Here is a 22,145-nt window from a genome sequence, read left to right on the forward strand (position 1 = left end):
TACAGGTCTTTCTTCTTCGCCTTCACCATCCCACTTCAGCGGCTTCAGTTGAACCTTCATGTATATTCCTGAGAAATTTCCTCCCTGCGCCATTCCAAAAGGTTCTCTGCTGTGAGAAAATGACCTCATGAATTAAATAAAAAATGCATAATGCTAGCTTACTTATAAAATAGTATATTCAACAAAAAAAATGATATAAGATAGTATTACAAAATGTAACTATGTAATACTTTCCCCGGACTATATTCAACAAAAAAAGAGAAAGTACTAAAGAACCTCTTCAAGAACTGCTTTAACTTGGCGAAGCTTCTCAGCATGTTCAAGGTCTCCTGGATCACTATCACTCTCACGACCTGGTCTACATATAAAAAAAAGAAGACCATATTGTCGTTACCAGTATTCAACACATGAAAAAAATAGATCAGTCATGATTTTTGGAGACAAGACACAAAGAGTTGAGTTCAGGGTTCTAAAGATGAGGAACCTTTGCGTCTAAACACATTTTTCTTAGCACACAAGCAGAATCGTCGTAATACCTTAATAGTATGAGAGGAGAGATTTGTGAATAATACTTTAAAGAATGAAAAGAGAATGTTTGTATTTTAAGACTATGGGCGTCTCCTATATATATACAGTCGATTTATTTCTCATATTAATGACGCACAATATTTTGCACAATAAATAATGAAATCGTTTAAAGAAAGATATTAAATGTATATTGTCAAAAAATGATTTGAATATGATATGATTTTAACTTGCGCAAGTAATCTATATTAAAAAGGTAATTTATTAAAAACAAACAACCTAATTAGAAACATTAAAATATTTTGTAAGCAATGTAATAAATATGATATCAACATGCGCAAGTTTACCGTTTGAATAATAAGAAAAGTTTTTAATATTTGTCTAAATTCTAAATCTTGCCCAAGGGTAAACTAAATCGATAAAATTTAATGATTTCAACTTGCGCAAGTAATCCATATTGTGAATAAGTGATTTGCATATTTAATGATTTCAACTTGCGCAAGTAATCCATATTAGAAAGGTAAGTTAATAAAAACAAATTTTGTCAATAAGTTATTTGCATATTTAATGATTTCAACTTGCGCAAGTAATTCATATTAGAAAGGTAAGTTATTAAAAACAAACAACCTAATTAGCAAGGGTGGGCACTTTACCCGATATCCAAAGTGGCACCCGAACCCGATCCGAAAAACCCGAACTGAAATCCGAATCGAAGTAGCAAAATACCCGAACGGGTATTGAATAAGGAGAGATTGGATACCCGAACCCGAACGAATAATACCCGAACCCGAATGGATATCCGAAGATAACCGAACATATGTATAATTAACCTTATATTTCTAGTTTACATCTCTCATTTTATATAAAATATTTATAATGATACTACACTTACTTTAAGTTCATATGATATACATACAATTACGGAAAAAAATGATTTGCTACTCACTTAAAATGCATGTCAAGTTTTTTATTCCAAAAATTAACAAAAAGTTACATCCAAAATTTTTTAAAAAATAACTAAATTAATGTCTTTTTAGTTTTAAAATGTTTTGTCCAAATCTATTAACCATTCAATCTATTAAAAATAAAAAATTAGTTAACTGAAAGTTATATTTTTAAATATAAGAAACTTGAGAAGTGAAAATTTTAATTTTTTTTTTCAAAATCTAAATATCCAAACCCAATCCAAAATAACCGAATCCGAACTAAAAATACCCAAACCCGACCCGAAGTACAGAAATACCCGAACGGGTTCTACACCTCTATACCAAAATACCCAAAAATTCGAAATACCCGACCCGAACCCGAACGGGTACCCAAAGCTAAACTAAATCGATAATTATTATTGTCTAGCTATATATGGGCTTAACGAAATCGACAACAGTTTTGGGTTTGTCTACAACGATTGATTAAAATAAATGAAAAATAAAATTCAAAAAAATCGACCAACAGAATTATAACAATTTTTCTGAGAAGCTCTATATTAATGCCATGTCAGCAGAAATCACTAAAATGACTTCTCTTTTAATGTATAGGAGGATTACAGTTTCTTATTGCAAAAAGTTAGAAAAGACTGCTAAACATTCATTAAAAGAGTTGGTTACACTATAAAATCAAATACAATACATATCTCTAACTACTGGCCTATCAAAACATGAGACATTTTTTTATAAGTCCCCATGTTTCTTTGATTATTTACAGCAGTACAACTGCTATTTAATTTAAAACAATATTATTGTAATTATTTGAAACTAGTAAAGAAATATTCCCTAACAAAACGACACATTTAATTAAGCTGTCATAATTTTCATTTACCTAATGATTTGTTTATAATCTCACCATTTTTTTTGTCGACGGTTAATTATGTTATTATAAACTATGAGAAATATTACAAGGTGATTCTACAGCCGGCAATTCTACCTACCTTATGAAGATTCACGTCTGACTGCATCATCCTGAACCGTCTTGTGAGATCAATGTCTGACGGTACTCTTTACTCCTTGCCGAAGATCTTACGAATGATTTTCTCTGTAAATCTGCATAATTCGCTTTTGTTGTTTATAATCTCACCTAATAATTGATTATATACACTAAGAGCATTTTGGAAATAGAAAGATGCACAACTAACCTCGTTTAACATATTCATATCTCATTTTAGTGCATAACGAATCTCACCTAACATATACATATTTCAACTAATCTCTCTTCTTATATATTTTTCTAATCTCCATTTTCATTTATTTCAGAAATAGAAAAATGCACAACTAATCTCACCTAACATATACGTATCTCAACAATCTCCATTTTTATATATTTTTATTTACCAAAAATGAACTATATAATTCACAAATATTTTAATTAAAATATATGTTCCAAATATTATGTTTATGTTCTTAATTTCCTACTATAGCACGCAGCATTATTTTTGTTTTAAACAAATAATATTTTTAATATTTTATGTATTTTGTGAAGTTATAAAATTTATTTTATTTGTTTTTAAGGTGTGCTAAATATCTGAGATTGAAAAGAATTATGACCCACACCTAAAGAGATAAAAGTTTAATAAGAGAAAATTTTGAAACAAATGTTTTGGGATCATGGAAAAAGTTAAAAACGATCAAATTTTAGAAGTTACAAAGCGATCAAAAACATCATAAATTTGGATCAAAAATCATCCATGTTATTAAAATTCAAGTAATTTTTAATACTATCTGGAAACATGGATAGCAATAAGATGGCTAGGCTCAGCTCAGCTCAATTTTTCATGAGTATGAACTCTATTTTTTAGGCTCATTTAATAAATGAGCTTAATATCGAGCTGAAATTAGAACACGAGTTATATAAACGATCTTTAACTAACACGAGCTAACTCATGAGCTTAGTCGTTTAATATATATATATATATATATATATGTGTGTGTGTGGATGACTTCTGTTTTTCTTATGTAAGAAAAGATAATTTCCATATTAATCATATTTATCTTATGAAATTAAAATGTAAATCAAAAAGTTTTAATATATATATATATATATATATATATATATATATATATATATATATATATATATATAATGTAAAAGAATATTGATATCAATCTTCATATCATATGTCTTTACAATTAAAATGTTATTTTTAACAACAAGAATTAAAATTTTAAGACTTTCATGCGGAATATATATCTTTATGATTTGAATAGAAGAATACTTTGAATGAATCATCTTAAGACTTTTATGTGGAATACATTTTTGGATCACTAATTTAGCTTTTATTTTATTTATTATTAGGTTTTGGTTTTATTCAGTATTAATATTAATGTTTTAGTTTTTTAATATTTAAAATTTAAATTAAATTATAAATATTATTTATTAAATATATATATATATATAATTTTTATTTTTTATATCTGAACGCGAGTTAGCTCATTTAACTCATGATCTAGATGATCTAAGTTCGAGTTTACATACGAAAGCTCATATAATAAATGAGCTGAGCTAACTCACGAAAGACCCGAGCTCACTATGAGCTGAGCTTAGTTGAGCGAGTCAGCTCATTTTGACATCCCTAAATATAAATGAGAACTGTTTGAAAATACATAAATTAGTATAAAAAAGAAATATATTGTTTTTTTAGTAATTTTATTAATATAATTACATTAATTATTTTCCATGTTTCACTCTGTTTAACAATTTCATTAATTATATTATCTTGGCAATACATCACATCATTAATTATATTACCATAATAATAGTGCAGATTTTTATTTATTAGTTAATCAACAATACCTTTGTGTCAATTATAAAATCAAAATTGTAAAACAACTAGGTTTTGGATATGGTTAAACGTTCAGTTTAGTTTGTTTTACTAAAACGTTTTTTTAGTTTCAATTCGGTGTAAGATTACGTAACCAAAAACATAATTCAAAGATATGTATTTGTGAATAAAATAATAACTTAAATCAAAACAATAAAAAAATATTACATTTATTGTCACTTAATTTTTCACTCCATATAATTATTTTACTCAACAAAAATCTCTTTATATTTTATTTAATTTAGGCAAACACATAGAAAAAATCATTTTTATTAGTTTATAAAATTAGTTAGGAATGAACATTTGCTATCCATTTAGGTACGGATTGTTCTTTTCGGATATTGTTTTTTTTTTGTTTTTTGAAATTAGGCTACGCTTGAATATCATAATTTATATGTGGGTTTTGAGTTAGGTTCTTCTGGGTCTAGATGAGTTTGGTTATGATGTATAGGAACCTAAAAATATCTAAATAACAAATGTATATGAAACGGGTTCGGATATTTGTACCAAATAATCATATTACCCGATTCATTTCAGGTATTTTGAATACAATTTGTTATATTACGACTAATCTAAAATATATAACACTAATTAATAAAAACAAATATCAATATATAAAATATAAGAACCAATATACCGTGGGTGCGCAGTCAATATCTAGTAAGTTGTTAAAAATCATACTCGTAGTTTTAAGTGATCTAGAAGTTAAAAAGCGATCAAAAACCTGCTATGATCAAACATCACACAGCTGGATACAATTTAAACAGAGAACCTGGGGGTTCATAAATAATAGATTACAGTAAATTAAGGGAGTTGATTAAGTAAGTGAAAATTTAGTCAAAAAAAAAAAGTTTGTAAGTGAAAGTTTTGAAACAATTGTTTCGGGCAGATGGAAAAAGTTACGAAATTATTAGAAAGTTCAAATGGTAGACCATGCATGGGAAAAGAGATCAAATCAGCCACATGCACTATCGCCAGACTAAATAAGGCTGGGCAAACCACACAATCAATGTGGAGCGGTACGACGGATTTAAAAAAAAAGTGGTAAATGTCCTGTATTCAAAACTTACCATCTCAAATATATCATTGGTCTATCTGGCGTCAATAAACAGATTCTTAGGCCAACATTATCAGTCAGTTCCTTAAGGGTTCCTAAAGAGGAGAAGGACCACAAAACATCAGGACCGAGGAAAAAAGAAGAGGAAAAGTCCCTAAATAAAGGACGGATGAGGTGAGTCCTTATGAGTCCTTGTACTATTCATTTGGGGACTTTCATTTGGGGACGTATTGATAATGTTGCCCTTAGGAAATTAGTCGGTTGGAGCGTCAAGCTAGGCACGTGACTTGGGAATAAGCCCCACCTAAAAATGTACTATTTTCTAGGTCAAATTTTAGTAAATATTCTGGACCAGTCCACATCTTTATTATTGGAATTTGATCAAATATTTGATACTAGGCTAAGATCCGCGCCTCGCGCGGAATGAACGTTACATATATAAATTATTTTATATATTATATGTTTCTAACCTATTATGAAATAATAAAAATATATTTAATAATTAAAAAGTCAGTAACTATTACCTATATAATTAAGTTGGTGCGAACATATAAATAAATTTTATTAATCTAAAAGAATATTATTTTTCTATTTGATATGGTATATAATTAAATTTAAATGATAGTAACATATATATATAGTATATTTTAATATTAATATTTATTAAATTATGCTTTTGCTCATGTTTTTTTATCATTTGTATCTGTTATAGCAAAAAATTTAAATTACTGATAACAAAATTTTACTGTGGGATTAATAGTTTATGTAATTTATAATATTTTTAAAAATTAATTTGTCAATATTTTTTCAAAAAAAATTGTTAAAAGTAAATTTCAAAATTAAGATATTTATTTATTTTCTTATATGACATATAATTTAATATACATATACATATATATTTTTATATATATTTAATTTTAATAATTATTAAATGAGACTTTCAACTTATATGATTTTTTAATTATTTGTATCATGTCATAACAAAAAGTTTAAACCATAGATCACAAAATTTGAATGTGAAACTTTTAATGATTTTAGTAATTTATACTCGTTTTTAAAAATACCAAATACAACATATAAAGAAATTTTTTAATTTTTATTAAATGGTTACTATGATTGTTTAATTTATTTTAATAGTTTAAAATTAAAAAAATATAATATAACATACACTTATTTTTATCAAATCTTTATTATTCAAAGTCATTAATTGTCATATATATTTTAGCCATATTATGTAATTCCGTAATTTTATTTATGGAAATAATTAAGTACATTAAGAATGTATTTATGGTTAGCTTAATAAAAAGTTTATTATATATTTAGATGGATCAACCTATTTTTCTAAAGATTCTAAGAATCATTCTAGTGATGACATGCAGCTACAAAAAAATGTTGTAATGTTTCTCAAATATATAGGGGATTTAATCAGTTTACGATTTGAGTGTAAATTAAGATAAAGCATAGATCAACAAAAGGAATAAGCTCAAAGCGGAAAGTTCACGACAAATTTAAGAAGCCAATTCAGATTCACACATAGCGAATCAAAACGAGAAACAAGATTTATTCTTAACTTAACACGTGGAATTAAAATGGGGAAAGGAGACTTCTGTTGTAAACAAGCAAATAAGGATCCATCATCGCTCTGAACAAGAACCGGTTACTTACCATTCAAGCAAACCAGAACCCTTCAATTTCTCTACCACCAATCCATCTATTCGAGCTGCCATCTCCAGAGTCGGGTAGTTCTGCCAATCTCCGACCTCACCCTTCCTGAAATACGCACTATTAGCATAGCTACAAGGACGGTCCTTCATATCTTTCTCCATATATTGTATTAATAATTTTTTTTAAATTTATAATTTTTAGTTGTTGTTTAGTATGTATAATAAAATTATTCAATAATTTATTTATAGATATTGATAAGTAATTGGTTACAACTAATACTGAAATTATCTATATTTATTTACATATATGAAACACATAAATATTTTACATTAATATTAAATGATAAAAAAATTGTATGGAAATTTTATCTTTATGAAAACATTATTTACTTAATTATTAATTAATTAAAATATAGTATTTTATATAAAATAAAAAAAATTTGTTTTTGTATTGAAAACCCACAAAAGTTGGTTTTTGCTTTTCTTCACAAACTGGTTGAAATTTTGAAAAAAATAGTTTTCCTGAATTTTAGGGAATCTATTTGTTTAAAAACTTGATTGGCAAGTGAAATGGTTTTTACAAAAATAAAAAATAATAGTTAAAAACTTGATTGGATAAAAAATGGTTTTTACAAAAGCAAAAACCAAAAACTAAAACAAAACCTACAAACACGTGAAATTAAAATGAGAAAAGGAGTCAACTTCTGTTGTATAAGAAACAATATAATGGATCCATCATCACCACTCGGAACAAGAACCGGTTACATACCATTCAAGCAAACCGGAACCCTTCAATTTCTCTACCATCAATCCATCGATTCGAGCTGCCATCTCCGGAGTCAGGTAGTTCTGCCAATCTCCGATCTCACCCTTCCTGAAAAACGCACTATTCGCAAAACTAGAAGGACGGATCTCCATATTCTTCTCCCCTTGGTTGGATTCAAGATTCTTCAACGTATCGAAACTACAAAGATTCACAACTTTATCAACAATCCCTTCCTTGTCTTCCTCAGCTGTGAATCCATAACCCATAAATCCTTTTTTTAAAAAGAAAAATGGAAAACCCCTGGTTGACTGTAGCGCTTGCTCCCCCTCTGAAACCTCCGACTCCGGCTGGCAATCTCAGCCATTCGCCGCCCCAGCCCGATCCCCCTGACCCTCCCGACCCTCTCCAATTTCCCCCTCTCCCTTCTCCTCTCTCTGGTGGCCAAAAACCCCCAAAACGTCGCACTTTCTCTCCACTCCCCCTCATTTCCACTGTTCCCCCTGTTCCAATTACTTCTTCTCTGTCGTTGGGCACTGCAGAGTCCCCTGTCTTTGGTTCTCTGCCATCTACTACCTCTTCTGCGGCCCAACTTCTGGCTGCTTTTTCCTCAATTCTCTTTTGTGGAGTTGAAAACCCTAGATCTGATTCATCTACAGTACCCCAAGGTTCGTTGAAAACTGTTAACCCTCTTTTTTCCCTTACTGTCCCGGTAACCCTTCCTACTCCTCTTCCCCCCAAACTCCCCACCACTATAACCCCTCCTGCTCCCCCTGTCCCCCCCCACCACTGCCTCATCCTCCCAAACTACCTATGCAGCAAAAACCAAAGCTACCATTAATCGCTTTCTCCGACGATTATCTCCCCAAAACTTTTCTCCGTCAGGCATCCCCCGTGTTATCATCCCTGATGAAGTGTATACTAAAGGGGCTGAACTACACAAGGATTTCCTTGTCTGTCGATTCTTTGGTAGAGTTCCGGCATATAGTCTCATTCAAAATGTTCTCAACTACTTGTGGGGCAAAGGAAAGCATCTTGAGATACATATGCTGCCCCAGTCAAACTCTGTTCTAGTAAGACTACAAAATGAGTTCATAAGGGAGAAGGTGCTGCAAAAAAGATACTGGTATGTAGACACCTCCATGTTCTACGTATCTCAGCGGTCTGAGCACCCGGAAGACTACTCTCCATCACTCCAAAGAATTCAACTATGGGCTCACCTAAAAGGTGTCCCCTTTGACCTTATGTATGATGCTGGGTTAAGCCATATAGCTGGCCAAATAGGTGACCCAAGAGAAACTGATGATTGGACGCTATGTCTGACAAGCATCAGTACTGCCCATGTCAAAGTGGAGATTGATACTACCATTTCACTCCCTTCTCAAGTGGAAGTAGGAAGGTCCAATGGAACTTTTGTCACTGTAGATGTTGAATACCCTTGGGTGCCCCCCTCCTGTGCGCATTGCAAAGAAGTAGGTCATATCCAACGTCACTGCCCTCTCCTCCCCCCTCCTGCTGCCCCCACTCCCAAACAGAATCCCCCATCCAAAAACCCTAACGCTAAACCCTCATCATCCTCTCACCCTCCTAAAAAGGCCAACCCCTCTACTAAGTTTTGCTTCTCCTGTCGTTCTATGGGTCACCTCATGAATAACTGTCGTAAAGGCCCTCAAGACTGGACTCTGGTAAACAGAAGGAAACTACCAACCGCAGTTGATTCCCAAACCACCCCACCTCTAGCCAAAATCCCCATCCCCACCTCTAACTCACAGTCTGGTCCCACACCCGTTCCTACTTCCTCTGATCGTAGCCAAAATCCTCCCGTTTCTCTTCCCTCTACTCCTGCCGTCTCTTCTCTCCAACCTGAAACTGAAATTGATCCTCCTTCCATGGAAATCGATTCGCCATGTCCCACCAAAGAAACTATCATTGATTGTTCTGACATGGATTTCTCATCTGCTGAAGCCTCTGTCCTTGCCCTCCCGGCAGTCTTCAAAGATAGACCCATCATTATCTCAAACAACCTCTTACCCACTAAAAAGCCTTCAATCCTTTCCCTAAACCCCTTCTGTTCTCTCCCATCAGATACTCCCACCCATCATCCCACTCAACCCCCTCCTCTCTCCGCGCTGCTTCCTCCTTCCTCAAACACTGAACCCTCCCCCATCCAAACCCAAACCATAACCCCATCATCCCCCAAATTTTCAACTCCCGTATCCTCTTCTTTTGACCTTTTACCCGAGTCTGCTCCTTCTGGGGTGACTCAAACCCTTGCTTAATCATGTGTACTAATATATTTTTTTGGAATGTCCGCGGTATTAATGAGACGGACAAGCATAGACCTTTTGTTCAATGGCTAGCTACCCATAAACCCTTAATGGGTGCCCTTTTGGAAACTCACATTAAAGAACCCAATCTCTCTTCTATCCTAAAAGTTCTCTGCCCGGGTTGGAATCATGTCTCAAACCATGACACTGACTTTGATGGTAGGATTGTTATCATCTGGAAGTTCCCTGCTGTTGTTGACGTGCTACATCAATCGCGCCAGTCGATGACTTGTAATGTCTCCCTCCCAGGCGACAACAACTTTACTTTTACGGCTGTGTACGCTGCAAACACAAGAGAGGAAAGAACAACATTATGGGAAGAGCTTTTTGAAATACAAACCACCTTGTTCCTGGAGAATAAAAAGTGGTTGATAGGTGGTGATCTCAATCAGATTACTCACTACCAAGGGCATTCATCACCTACAGTAGACCACCTTTCCACTGATATGCTCGAGCTGAAAGATAACCTCAACCAGCTTGGTGTCTCTGATCTTAGATTCCAAGGCTGTGCTAACACATGGACAAACAAGAACCCTTCAGCCCCTGTTACTAAAAAACTAGACCGGGCTTTGATAAACAGTGTGTGGCTGGAATCCTTCCCTAACAGTGTGGCTTCTTTCCTCGCCCATGAGTTCTCTGATCATTCTCCCTGTCTTATAGACCTAGCCTGTCCCCTTCCCCATGCTGGTACCAAGCCTTTCAAATTCCAAAACTTCCTACCCCAACACCCATCCTTTTTGCAAGTGGTTGAGACTGCCTGGTTTCAGAGTGGAAGCGTAGCGACTGATCTTTCGACCCTGGGTTTTAAAATAAAAGGATTAAAGAGAGTGATGAAAACACTTGCGAGAGACAAATTTTCAGATATCCAAAAGAGAGTTATTTCTACTAACAGTTTGTTAAAAGATGTGCAGGTTCAATGTCTAAATCAACCGAATGAAGGAAACTTCCAAGCAGAAAAGGATCTGATTACTCACTGGACCTTTTTGCGAGGGGTAGAGGAAGCGTTCTTCAAGCAGAAGTCGAGGATCAACTGGCTGCGACTTGGAGACCAAAACACTTTGTTCTTCATGAGAGTGGCTGCAGCAAGGAACTCCTACAACTCGATCCGCTCTCTTCAGCTTCCATGTGGCCTACTTGTCACGGACTCGATTGAACTTTGTGAGATTGCACTTGCACACTTTCAGAGCATTCTCTCCCCTGTTCATCTCCCTCCTCTATCATCCCCCTTTCATTGGTTCCTAGAGTTGCTGCCTTTCAGGTGCTCCCCCGTTCAACAGACCCTACTATCTTCTCTCCCTGATACTACAGAAATTGCAAAGACAATCCTCAAGCTAAACCCTAACAAGTCACCGGGACCAGATGGTTTTACCTCTGCGTTCTTCAAATCCGCTTGGCCAGTTGTAGGAGAGGAGACTGTGGTCTCCATACGCAAGTTCTTTGAAACCGGGTTTCTGCCCTCCTCCACAAATGCAACGATTCTTACCTTGGTCCCAAAACGACCAGGAGCTTCAGCAATCACGGATTATAGACCTATCAGCTGCTGCAACACCACGTACAAGACAATATCTAAATTGCTGGTCAAGCGCCTAAAGATCATTCTGCCAGAAGTCATTCTCCCTAATCAGACAGCATTCGTTCAGGGGCGCCTGCTCATTGAAAATACGATCCTAGCCTCGGAAATTGTTCAAGGTTACCACAAGGAAGGAGGGCCCAAGAGAGTTACCATCAAAGTAGACATTGCTAAAGCCTTCGACACCATCCGCTGGGGGTTCATCTTCCAATGTCTTAGGAGCATTGATGTTCCGGATCTGATGATCCGCTGGATCGAGGCTTGCGTCTGTTCTGCTTCTTTTTCCCTTGGATTCAATGGTTCCTCTTACGGATACTTCAAGGGTACTCGCGGACTTCGGCAAGGAGATCCCTTATCTCCATATCTCTTCGTGCTAGCAATGAATTGCTTGTCTCACTTATTGAATAAGTCGGCCAAGGAGGGGAAATTTTATTATCACTCTAAATGTAAAAGAACGGAATTAACTCACCTTTCCTTTGCAGATGATCTCCTCATCTTCTCAGATGGCTCTCCACGCTCAGTCACTAATATTCTAGAGATCCTAAACGACTTTGAAGCTCGATCAGGCCTTGCAGTGAGCATCGATAAGACGTCTCTCTTCGCAGCAGGGCTGAAGCCTCATGAACTAACGCAGCTCAAAGCCGCAACGGGTCTCACTGAAGGCGTGCTGCCGGTAAGATACCTAGGTGGGTCCCCCTCTGCACTAAGAAGTTATCCATGCTCCACTGTGCTCCGCTTATTCAATCAATCAAGACAAAACTCCACAGCTGGACAGTGAGATCACTCTCGATGGCAGGCAGACTTCAGCTACTCTCCACGGTGATAGCTGGAATTATAAATCTCTGGTCATGTGCTTTCATTCTCCCCCAAGCTTGCGTTGATGAGATTGACTCGCTCTGCAGTAAGTTTCTATGGAAAGGCAAAACGGATGGTGCCAATGCAGCAAAAGTCGCGTGGATGAAGGTCACTACACCTAAGCAGGAAGGCGGGCTTGGGCTTAGGAAGATCTCCACTTGGAATTTGGCTTTTGTACTTAAACTGATTTGGATACTCTTTTTCAAGCAGGAATCAATTTGGTCTCGGTGGTACATAACTGAAGTTTTGGAGGGCAACCTCAATAACTTCTGGGTCATTAACACAAAGCAGAAAAACTCCTGGTTAGCCAACAAGCTTCTACTTCTCAGAGATACAGCCTACAACTGGATCAAGCATCTTGTGGGTAATGGGGAAACAACTTACTTTTGGACTTCTCATTGGTCACCATTTGGAAATATCAGGAAGTTCTTGGAGGGGGAATCTTGCATGACGGTGGGAATCCCCTACTCTACGACCTTAGCTGAATTATGGGTGACAGACCACTGGGTTCTCCCACCGGCGAGATCTGAAAAGCAAGTACTCATCTACGCATTCCTCACTTCGCTCCAGCTAACTGACTCAGTAGACAAGAGGGACTGGTGCCCACAAGGTACGCCTATGTCCTCCTACTCTACCCGCTTGATTTATGATGCACTGAGAGATGAATGCCCCACTGTTCCGTGGCACAAACTGGTGTGGTTCGGGAGTGGTATCCCAAAACACAAAATCAGAACTTGGCTCATGGTACTAGACCGCTGCCCTACTCGCGACTGTATGCTCCAATGGGGACTGCAAACGGACAGTCGCTGTCTGCTCTGTAACACCTACGCTGAATCAAGATCGCATATCTATTTTGAGTGTGACTACTCTTGGGCTATTTGGTCGCCGCTTGCTCTCCGATGTGGCTTCACGCCCAGGCGTGATTGGGAAGCACAGCTGCAACAGCTCCAGGCGTTCAAAGGGACAAAAATACACCGAACACTTCTCCTCCTCGCTTGGCAAGCCTCTCTATACACCATCTGGACGGAGAGAAACAGCAGACTACATAGACATTCTTTCCGATCTTCAACCTCCATCATCTCTGAGATAGATCACACCATCAGACGAAGAATCGCCTCTCTCCGATCCGCTCAACCAGCTCAGGCTTCAGCTCTACTCCAAATGTGGTTCTCTAACTCTCCTACGAACTGATTACCGGTCTCTTTCACTCTCCTCAGTTGAGATTGGGTTCTATAATGTTCTATCTTGTTTCATGCTTTTGGGTCTGTTGGCCCACTGGTAGTAGCCTGTAACATTTGCACTCTTATGCTTTAAATAGAATATCTTTTATCAAAAAAAAAAAAAGATAAGGACCGTTGCTAGATAAACCTCGACAAAACATATCAAAAGACTCCTCAAGACTATTGAGAGGGCCATCCTGTGTCTTTTGCTTCTTATAGAAAATCCACATGGAGACGAAAGTGTCTTTAGGGTCTCTCCAGATGTAAACCATTGTACAACTAGATCTTGAAACCGACTCGGGTAATAATCCGTGCGGGAGATGAGTGGCAAACAGAGTGTTCTCTTTGTTATTGATAACATCAATGTGAAGGAAGAAAGCGAATTCGATCTCAATATAAGGAACAAGCTCGTGAGGATTACGTTTTAAGAGAGGGTTTGTTGAATCGTTGAAGCGAGACCGATTGGAGATTGCGAAAATGAGGGCTTTGAGCCAAGTGGTACCTGTCTTTGGATAGCTGCAGAGGAGTAAGTCACTAGGTCGTGCTTGGAAGAACTCTTGCGCGTAAAGGCAGCCTTCAATGCGAGGCTTTATCAGCCAGTGACCACCGTACTTGATCAAGGGATTTTTTGGTCTCCAGCCTTTCTCGTGAGGAAAGGTGGCGATGAGTTCTTGGTACCGTTTTTGATTCCTCTCGAATTCTGTAATTGATTCTGTCACGGTCTCTTCCTGTTTCGGTAAGGTAGTGTCGGTTACAGTTAATAAACCCATTGGAGATAAAGAATGATGATTTGAGGACAAATATCAGAAGGGGAGGTGATAATTTTTAGGAGAGTTTCTAAGAGAGAAGCTAGAGAAGAGGCAATTGGTAGGAATGAAGATGGTGATGACAGCGTTGATTACAGCTTTGGTCTCTATATAAAATTATATATGCAGCACATGAGCACACATGCAGAGACGACACACAATAAATAAACATGTGTATAGCTTTGTTTTCTTAAAGGTTAATTAATGAAAGAAAACAAAGCCAGTTTGATTAAACAAGGTCGTTACAGTTTTTAGTGCTTTAGTTAGAAAAAGGTTTTGATGCATCATGCATGGGAGATAGTTTTTCATGGTATACACTTGACACCGACTCACCAAGTTCTCTTTTAGGCAACAACACAACACTAAGGTTGATGATCTATTCTCGGCAGGAGCCCGAGGGATGGAGTAGCAATGTATATTCGGAAAAATCCTTTCTTTGCACTATCAGACATTTTGTGTGTAGATTGCGTGGATATAAGGAAGCATTTTTTTTATCATGCATTAGTTAGGAGAGTACAGGGAATAACTATGTATTTTAATTGTAGCGTCGACGTATATGAGAAGAATACGAAAGTACTGTACATGGAAAAAATTATGTACTATGCATACTTATTATATCCTTAAATATATTGTAACATGCGGTGAAAAACTCAGTAGAATAATTTAAATTTCTACGTATGTTTCCAAAGTATATTTATCTTATCAGTCATTTGTTCAGAAAGAACACCAAAATTATGTATGCTTAATCTAGAATAGTAGAAAGATAAATGACCTATTGGAAAGTCATCTTCGATACTGAGTGAATGAAGCAAAATACGGATAAATGTCATGTTGATCAATAAACAAATTTTCAGGATTTCGAAAAATTAACGCATCGACTGTCAGACGGGATGGGATCCACAGACCGACAGAGCGGGCATGGAAGATTCGATAGCCATATGCAGTTGGGGTGTTACAAGTGATATCAGAACCTAATCCAGACGAGTATGTAGTCTTGTGTGGCTCACAATAACATGGGTTACAATCCTAGGGCTAACGTCCTCGTTGCGCTCGGTGAAAGGGAGTTAATTGTAACATTCTGGTGTATGGTGTATGTTGAATTTTTTTATAGAATTATTTGGCTACCTATCTCACCAAATTGCACTGATCTTTCCAGTTATTTGTCGAGATAGAACTCCAAAGTTAAACGTACCTAAGCTATAATAGTAAAAGAATGTGTGACATATTGGAAAGTAATTCATAATATTGTGTGTGTGAGCCAAAACATGGAAGAAGACCATGTGGTGATTGCATGGTCAGTAAATAAGACTTTCAGACTTCCAAAAAAATTATCGCACCGACCATCGTACAGCGACCATCGTACAAGATGAGGCCAACAGACCAAGTGAGTAGACGTGGGAGACCCATTAGCCATGGACGGTCAGTATGTTATATATGTATGTACGAAGAAAATACGTGATGAATAAACAAGCTTATGTATTATCAGCACATTGATTATTATGTGTGACATATTGTGTCATGATGTTTATTCATATCATAACTAGCTTATCGGATCAAAGTGCTACGTCACAGTCTTTGGACATACATGTATAGCATTTCATCCTCACTGAATAACTGTCTTGTTATCTACCTATCTTTCTCGTTTTTTCAGGTCAGTCAAACAAGTAAATGAATATGTGTATGATTTGGTGTTTTTGAGATTATCGTGATTCTTTTTTTTCAGACTTTTTGATGTAATTTATTTCAGATAGTGAATTTTAAATGTGTTTTCTTCCGTTTTCTTAAGAGGATAAAACGGGTGTTATAAGAGTGTGGAATCATGCTGACCAAAAAACGAGTGTGGAATTAGCAAAATGCACACTTCAAACTTCGATCGGGAATTTTTTTGCTAAATTTGTTATGATGACACATGAAGTCTAGGTGTTGAATTGAGCGTGTTTTATGCAATTTGTAGATTATATAAGGATATGGGGGTTGTGGGGGGGGGGGGGGGGGGGGGGGGGTACCTCTTTGGGGCGAAAATACCTTCAAACGTCATGCTTGTGTAGAACAGAAAGGACGAAATGAGTACACATACTGCCATACATCTCTCTGAATTTCATATCTCAGGCCAAGGCCAAACTAATCTTGAAATTTGTAGGAACCCGAATATCATCACCAAATTTTTTGTTTGGCAGAATGAGTAGATTCCATGAGATTGAACTTAAAGTAATTGCGATTATGAATTGGATCAGTTTGGTGTTGTGAACAATGCTGTTTACGCAAACTACTGCCAACACGGTTAGTTTAATTGGGTAGCAAATATTTTTGCTTCAAACTATGATAAATCATCGTATAGAGTTGAGCTCTGTTCTTACTAAACATCTCATTCTTATCGGTTTTTGTTTTTTAAAACATTATCATACTAAGGTCGACACGAATTTATGGAAAGTAACGGTGTCAACTGTGAAGAAGTGTCCTGTTCTGGTGAAGCGTTGGCAGTGTCCGATTTAACCATTAAGTTCATTTCACTCTACGTGAAATTTTGACCCGTTTCTCATTGAATATTTGTCACATATTATTTTGTCAATGTTTTATAGAAATTCTTTTAACAGAGTGGTTGCAAGTTTGTGGTGAAAACGGGGATAACGGGGACATCTGTGGTGTTAAGTAAATAGATTATACTAAAGGATCTCTTTGTAAATACTTATTAGTTCTAGTAGCCCTACTTGTATTCTTGTATAAATACTCTTCATATACTGAATAATAAACTCATTCAGCCAATCGTATATGGTATCAGAGCTTGAGTAAACCTAATCTAAAGCCGCCATCTTCTTTTTCAAATTTTTTTTTTTTCTCTCATCCCACCATGTCTGCAAACTCGCCGGCATCAACTACTGAAACCATTGCTGTCTCAGCAACTACCTCCATCCTCAATGTCAATATGACAAACGTGACAAAGCTTACGAGCTCCAACTTTCTGATGTGGAGTAGACAAGTCCACGCTCTGCTTGATGGCTATGATCTAAATGACCATATCGAGGGATCTATCATTGTGCCTCCGGCGACGATCACCACTGATGATGGCATCACAACCAATCCGGCATACACACTCTGGAAAAGACAAGACCGCTTGATCTACAGTGCTTTGCTTGGAGCAATCACCACAACGATCCAACCCATCCTGTCTACTGCGTCGACTGCGTCTGAAGTTTGGCAAACTCTTACAATGACCTACGCAAAACCGAGCAGAGCCCATGTCAAGCAGATCCGTCAACAAATCCAGAACTGGAAGAAAGGGAACAAATCAATCAACGAGTATTTTCAAGGCCTTACCACTCGTTTTGATGAACTCGCCTTGCTTGGCAAGGCACTTGATCATGAAGATCAAATTGAGTTTGTACTCGATGGTCTTCCAGAGGAGTACAAGACCATTGTTGATCAGATTGATGGTCGTGAAACTCCTCCGTCTCTACCTGAGATCCATGAGAAGCTTCTTAATCAAGAAGCAAAACTCCAAAGCATTGTCTCTCCTGTGTCTCCTGCTCCCGTTACAGCAAACTTCACCAATCACAGAGGCTCCTTCAATCAAAACCGTGGCAATTACAACAACAACAACTCGCGCCGTGGAGGCTACCGTGGAAACCAAACCTGGCAGCAGCAACAATTGGTTTCCTCAACACAGCAACAGAACACCTCGCGCGGTTATCAGGGGAAGTGTCAGATCTGCAGTGTCTTCGGACATAGTGCGCGACGGTGTCCTCAGCTCCATGGTGGCGGTTCTCACCAGATGACAATGCAACCTCGCGCTAATGCAGCGCAAACCACACTCTACAATCCAAACGCTTGGCTCTTGGACAGTGGTGCAACCCACCATCTCACCTCCGACTTGAACAATCTCGCTTTACATCAGCCATACACGGGTGCTGATGAAGTTGCCATTGCTGACGGTACAGGTTTGAAAATCTCTCATATCGGTTCTGCTTCACTTCCTGCACTTTCGAAATCACTTAAGCTTCAAGATATCTTATGTGTCCCAAGTGTAAACAAAAACCTGATTTCCGTATATCGTCTTTGCAATGCTAATCAAGTCTCTGTGGAATTCTTTCCTGCTTCCTTTCAGGTGAAGGATCTCAGCACGGGGGTCCGGTTGCTTCAAGGTCGCACGAAGAATGATTTGTATGAGTGGCCAGTGTCCCTTTCCCAGCCTACAGCCTCCCATGTTACCTACCCAAACACCAAAACTAGCTTTGCTCAATGGCATAAGAGACTCGGCCACCCATCTTCTTCTATTTTAAAAGCTGTTGTTTCTCAATTCTCTTTACCATGTTTCACAAACTCTACTTCTGTTTCTCCTTGCAACGATTGTTTGCTTAATAAAACTCAGAAACTTCCTTTTCATCAAAGTTCCATTGCCTCTTCTCATCCTCTTGAATATATCTTCACAGATGTCTGGCAATCTCCTATCTTATCACCACAAAATTATCGCTACTATCTTGTCCTAGTTGACCACTTCACTAGGTACACATGGCTCTTTCCCCTCACCAAAAAGTCTGATGTCAAAGCCATCTTCGAAACCTTCAAACCCATCGCTGAAACCAAGTTCAAACACAAAATCTGCAATCTTTATTCTGACAATGGCGGGGAGTTTATTGCCCTTCGTCAGTTCCTTGCTAATCATGGCATATCCCATCTCACCACACCTCCCCATACACCCCAACACAATGGCCTTTCCGAGCGAAAGCACCGCCATATAGTTGAAACTGGCCTCTCCCTTCTCTCAGCCGCCAAGATGCCTCTCATATACTGGCCTTTTGCCTTTGCCACAGCTGTGTTCTTAATCAATCGCTTACCCACACATATCCTCTCACACACCTCACCTTTCCAGAAACTTTTTCAAACACCACCAAACTATCAAAAGCTCCGCACGTTCGGCTGCCTCTGTTTCCCATGGCTTCGCCCTTATGCCCCAAACAAACTCCAAGATCGCTCTCTGCCATGTCTGTTTGTTGGCTATTCTTTGTCTCAGAGTGCTTATCAATGCCTTGAACCTACCTCTGGCCGCATTTATATCTCCCGTCATGTTCGGTTCAATGAGACTGAATATCCATTCCCTACCATGACCAAGCCAACCCCCAGTGAGCCCGCTGATCATCAAGAACCCTATATGTCCCCACCATTTACCACTATCCCCTTAACACTGCCACTCGTACAATCTCCGGCTGCGACTATGAACACCGAACCCACGAGCTGCGATTCAACACCTGCGGTCCCTATGCCATCTCCAGTTGCGACTCCAACGCCAGCAACGTCCTCATCGTCTGATGCTCACTCTAATGCATCTCCTCCAGAGCCTACAGTTGTTGAACCTGTTGTCGCACAGCCGCAGCAAGTCAACCCTCGACACTCCATGACAACACGCTCGAGGAACAACATCACCAAACCAGTCACACGGTACAATCTTACTGCAAACCTTCAATCTGATCCACATTGGATCCCTTCTACCTGGCAACAGGCTATGAAACACAAGCACTGGCGTGATGCAATGTCCAGAGAATTTAACTCTACTACAGAGAACTATACTTGGGATTTAGTTGAAGTTTCTGCAAAGATGAATGTTGTTGGGTGCCGTTGGGTGTTTACCATTAAGTATAACCCTGATGGTAGCATTGATCGATACAAAGCTCGCATAGTTGCGAAAGGTTATCATCAGCAGCAAGGTATTGATTATGAGGATACTTTCAGCCCGGTCATCAAGTCAACCACCATCCGTATTGTTCTTGGCCTGGCTGTTAACCACGACTGGCCTGTTCGCCAAATAGATGTCAACACTGCCTTTCTGCAGGGTCACCTAAAGGAGGAGGTCTTCATGTCGCAACCTCCAGGTTTCACAGACTCTGATCGGCCTGGTCACGTATGTCGGCTCCGGAAAGCTCTTTATGGTTTGAAGCAAGCACCCCGTGCTTGGTACTCGGAACTGAAAGACTATCTCCTGCAGTCTGGGTTCACGAACTCGTTAGCTGATACATCTCTTTTTATCTATAAGCAAAACTCGAAGCTGGTCTATGTACTTGTTTATGTTGATGATATTCTGGTGACAGGAAATGACTCTGGTGCTGTGCAAAACGTCATCACCTCTCTCTCCACTCGGTTCTCTATAAAAGATATGGGAAATCTGAGTTACTTTCTCGGCATCGAAACGATAAGAACACCACAAGGTCTCCACCTCAAGCAACGGAAGTACATTACCGATCTTCTAGTGAAAGCAAATATGCTCAACACTAAGCCTGTTCCTACTCCTCTTGCTGCTCATCCTAAGCTCACGCTAAAAGCAGGTTCACCCCTCTCTGATCCAAAAGAATATCGCAGCATTGTTGGAAGTCTTCAGTACTTAGCCCTGACTCGCCCTGATGTGTCTTATGCCGTTAACAAGCTTTCCCAATTCATGCATTGCCCAACTACGGAGCATTGGCAAGCAGCTAAGCGTGTTCTTCGCTATCTATCGGGAACTCTGAATCATGGAATTTACATTCGAAAACAGTCTTCCCCTACTCTTCATGCGTTCTCCGATTCGGACTGGGCTGGTGACTCAGATGATTATGTGTCTACAAATGCTTACATTATCTTCCTCGGTTCTCAGCCGATCTCCTGGTCTTCGAAAAAGCAGAAAGGGGTGGCGCGCTCTTCAACGGAAGCAGAGTACCGTGCTGTTGCTAATACCGCTTCCGAACTTCGATGGATTGCTTCTCTGCTAACAGAACTTGGTTTTCGAATCAACACAGTTCCCACCGTGTATTGCGACAACATTGGAGCGACCTATCTCTGTGCTAATCCGGTCTTCCATACACGTATGAAACACATTGCACTCGACTACCACTTCGTCCGTGGCCAGATCCAGCACGGACTCCTCCGTGTTACTCATGTTTCGACGCACGATCAACTCGCCGATGGTCTCACGAAACCACTGCAAAGAGCTCCTTTTCAAGTGTCAAGGTCCAAGATTGGTGTTACTACAGCACCACCATCTTGAGGGGGCATGTTAAGTAAATAGATTATACTAAAGGATCTCTTTGTAAATACTTATTAGTTCTAGTAGCCCTACTTGTATTCTTGTATAAATACTCTTCATATACTGAATAATAAACTCATTCAGCCAAACGTATATGTGGCGCGCATTTATTTTGACCAGTTCATTTTTAAAATTCCTAATCAAGAGGTTAATATTGTTGCTATTATTTAAGTTCTTCTGTAGATTTTTCATTGTTTTCTGATTCGAATCCTTATTATATATGATTAACAAAGCAGGCTATTTTGGAGGCAAAAGGAACGGCTGTGTGGCTTGACAACAAATACCGTCCTACGCGTATCCCATCGCATATACGCTGTAACTTCACTCACTTCCAACGCTAAGGCGCCGCCGTTTGTTATAATTTACAACGCAAGCATCAAGTACAACTTTTTTTTTTTGTCACCAGCATCAGTACAACTTATGAATACTATTTGAAACATTTGTAAAATGCATGTGTTTTTCCCATGTTATATTGTGTACTATGCGTACACCGTACTTC

At 38.1% G+C, this 22,145-nt stretch overlaps 1 protein-coding gene across 1 annotated transcript; it reads right to left on the reverse strand.

The window, feature by feature from the left end:
* Window positions 1–13,802: 13,802 nt before the first annotated feature.
* LOC106448902 (cytosolic sulfotransferase 18-like) lies at window positions 13,803–14,562 on the reverse strand. Its single transcript, XM_013890727.2, has 2 exons — window positions 13,941–14,562; window positions 13,803–13,858 (listed from the first exon to the last, which is right to left on the reverse strand). The coding sequence occupies exons 1-2, from the start codon at window positions 14,560–14,562 to the stop codon at window positions 13,803–13,805; spliced, it is 678 nt and encodes a 225-aa protein (XP_013746181.2).
* Window positions 14,563–22,145: the final 7,583 nt, after the last annotated feature.

This window comes from Brassica napus, chromosome A9, assembly GCF_020379485.1.
Source record: "Brassica napus cultivar Da-Ae chromosome A9, Da-Ae, whole genome shotgun sequence".
Classification (NCBI taxonomy): domain Eukaryota; kingdom Viridiplantae; phylum Streptophyta; class Magnoliopsida; order Brassicales; family Brassicaceae; genus Brassica; species Brassica napus.

Bases quoted from the DNA above. Each gene is read 5' to 3' on its own strand.
- LOC106448902 (XM_013890727.2), bottom strand. From the start codon at position 14,562: ATGGGTTTATTAACTGTAACCGACACTACCTTACCGAAACAGGAAGAG. The intron at 13,859-13,940 runs GTTTATCTAGCA...CAAATGTTACAG, and splicing joins TTTTGATATGTTTTGTCGAG to GCTACTACCAGTGGGCCAAC.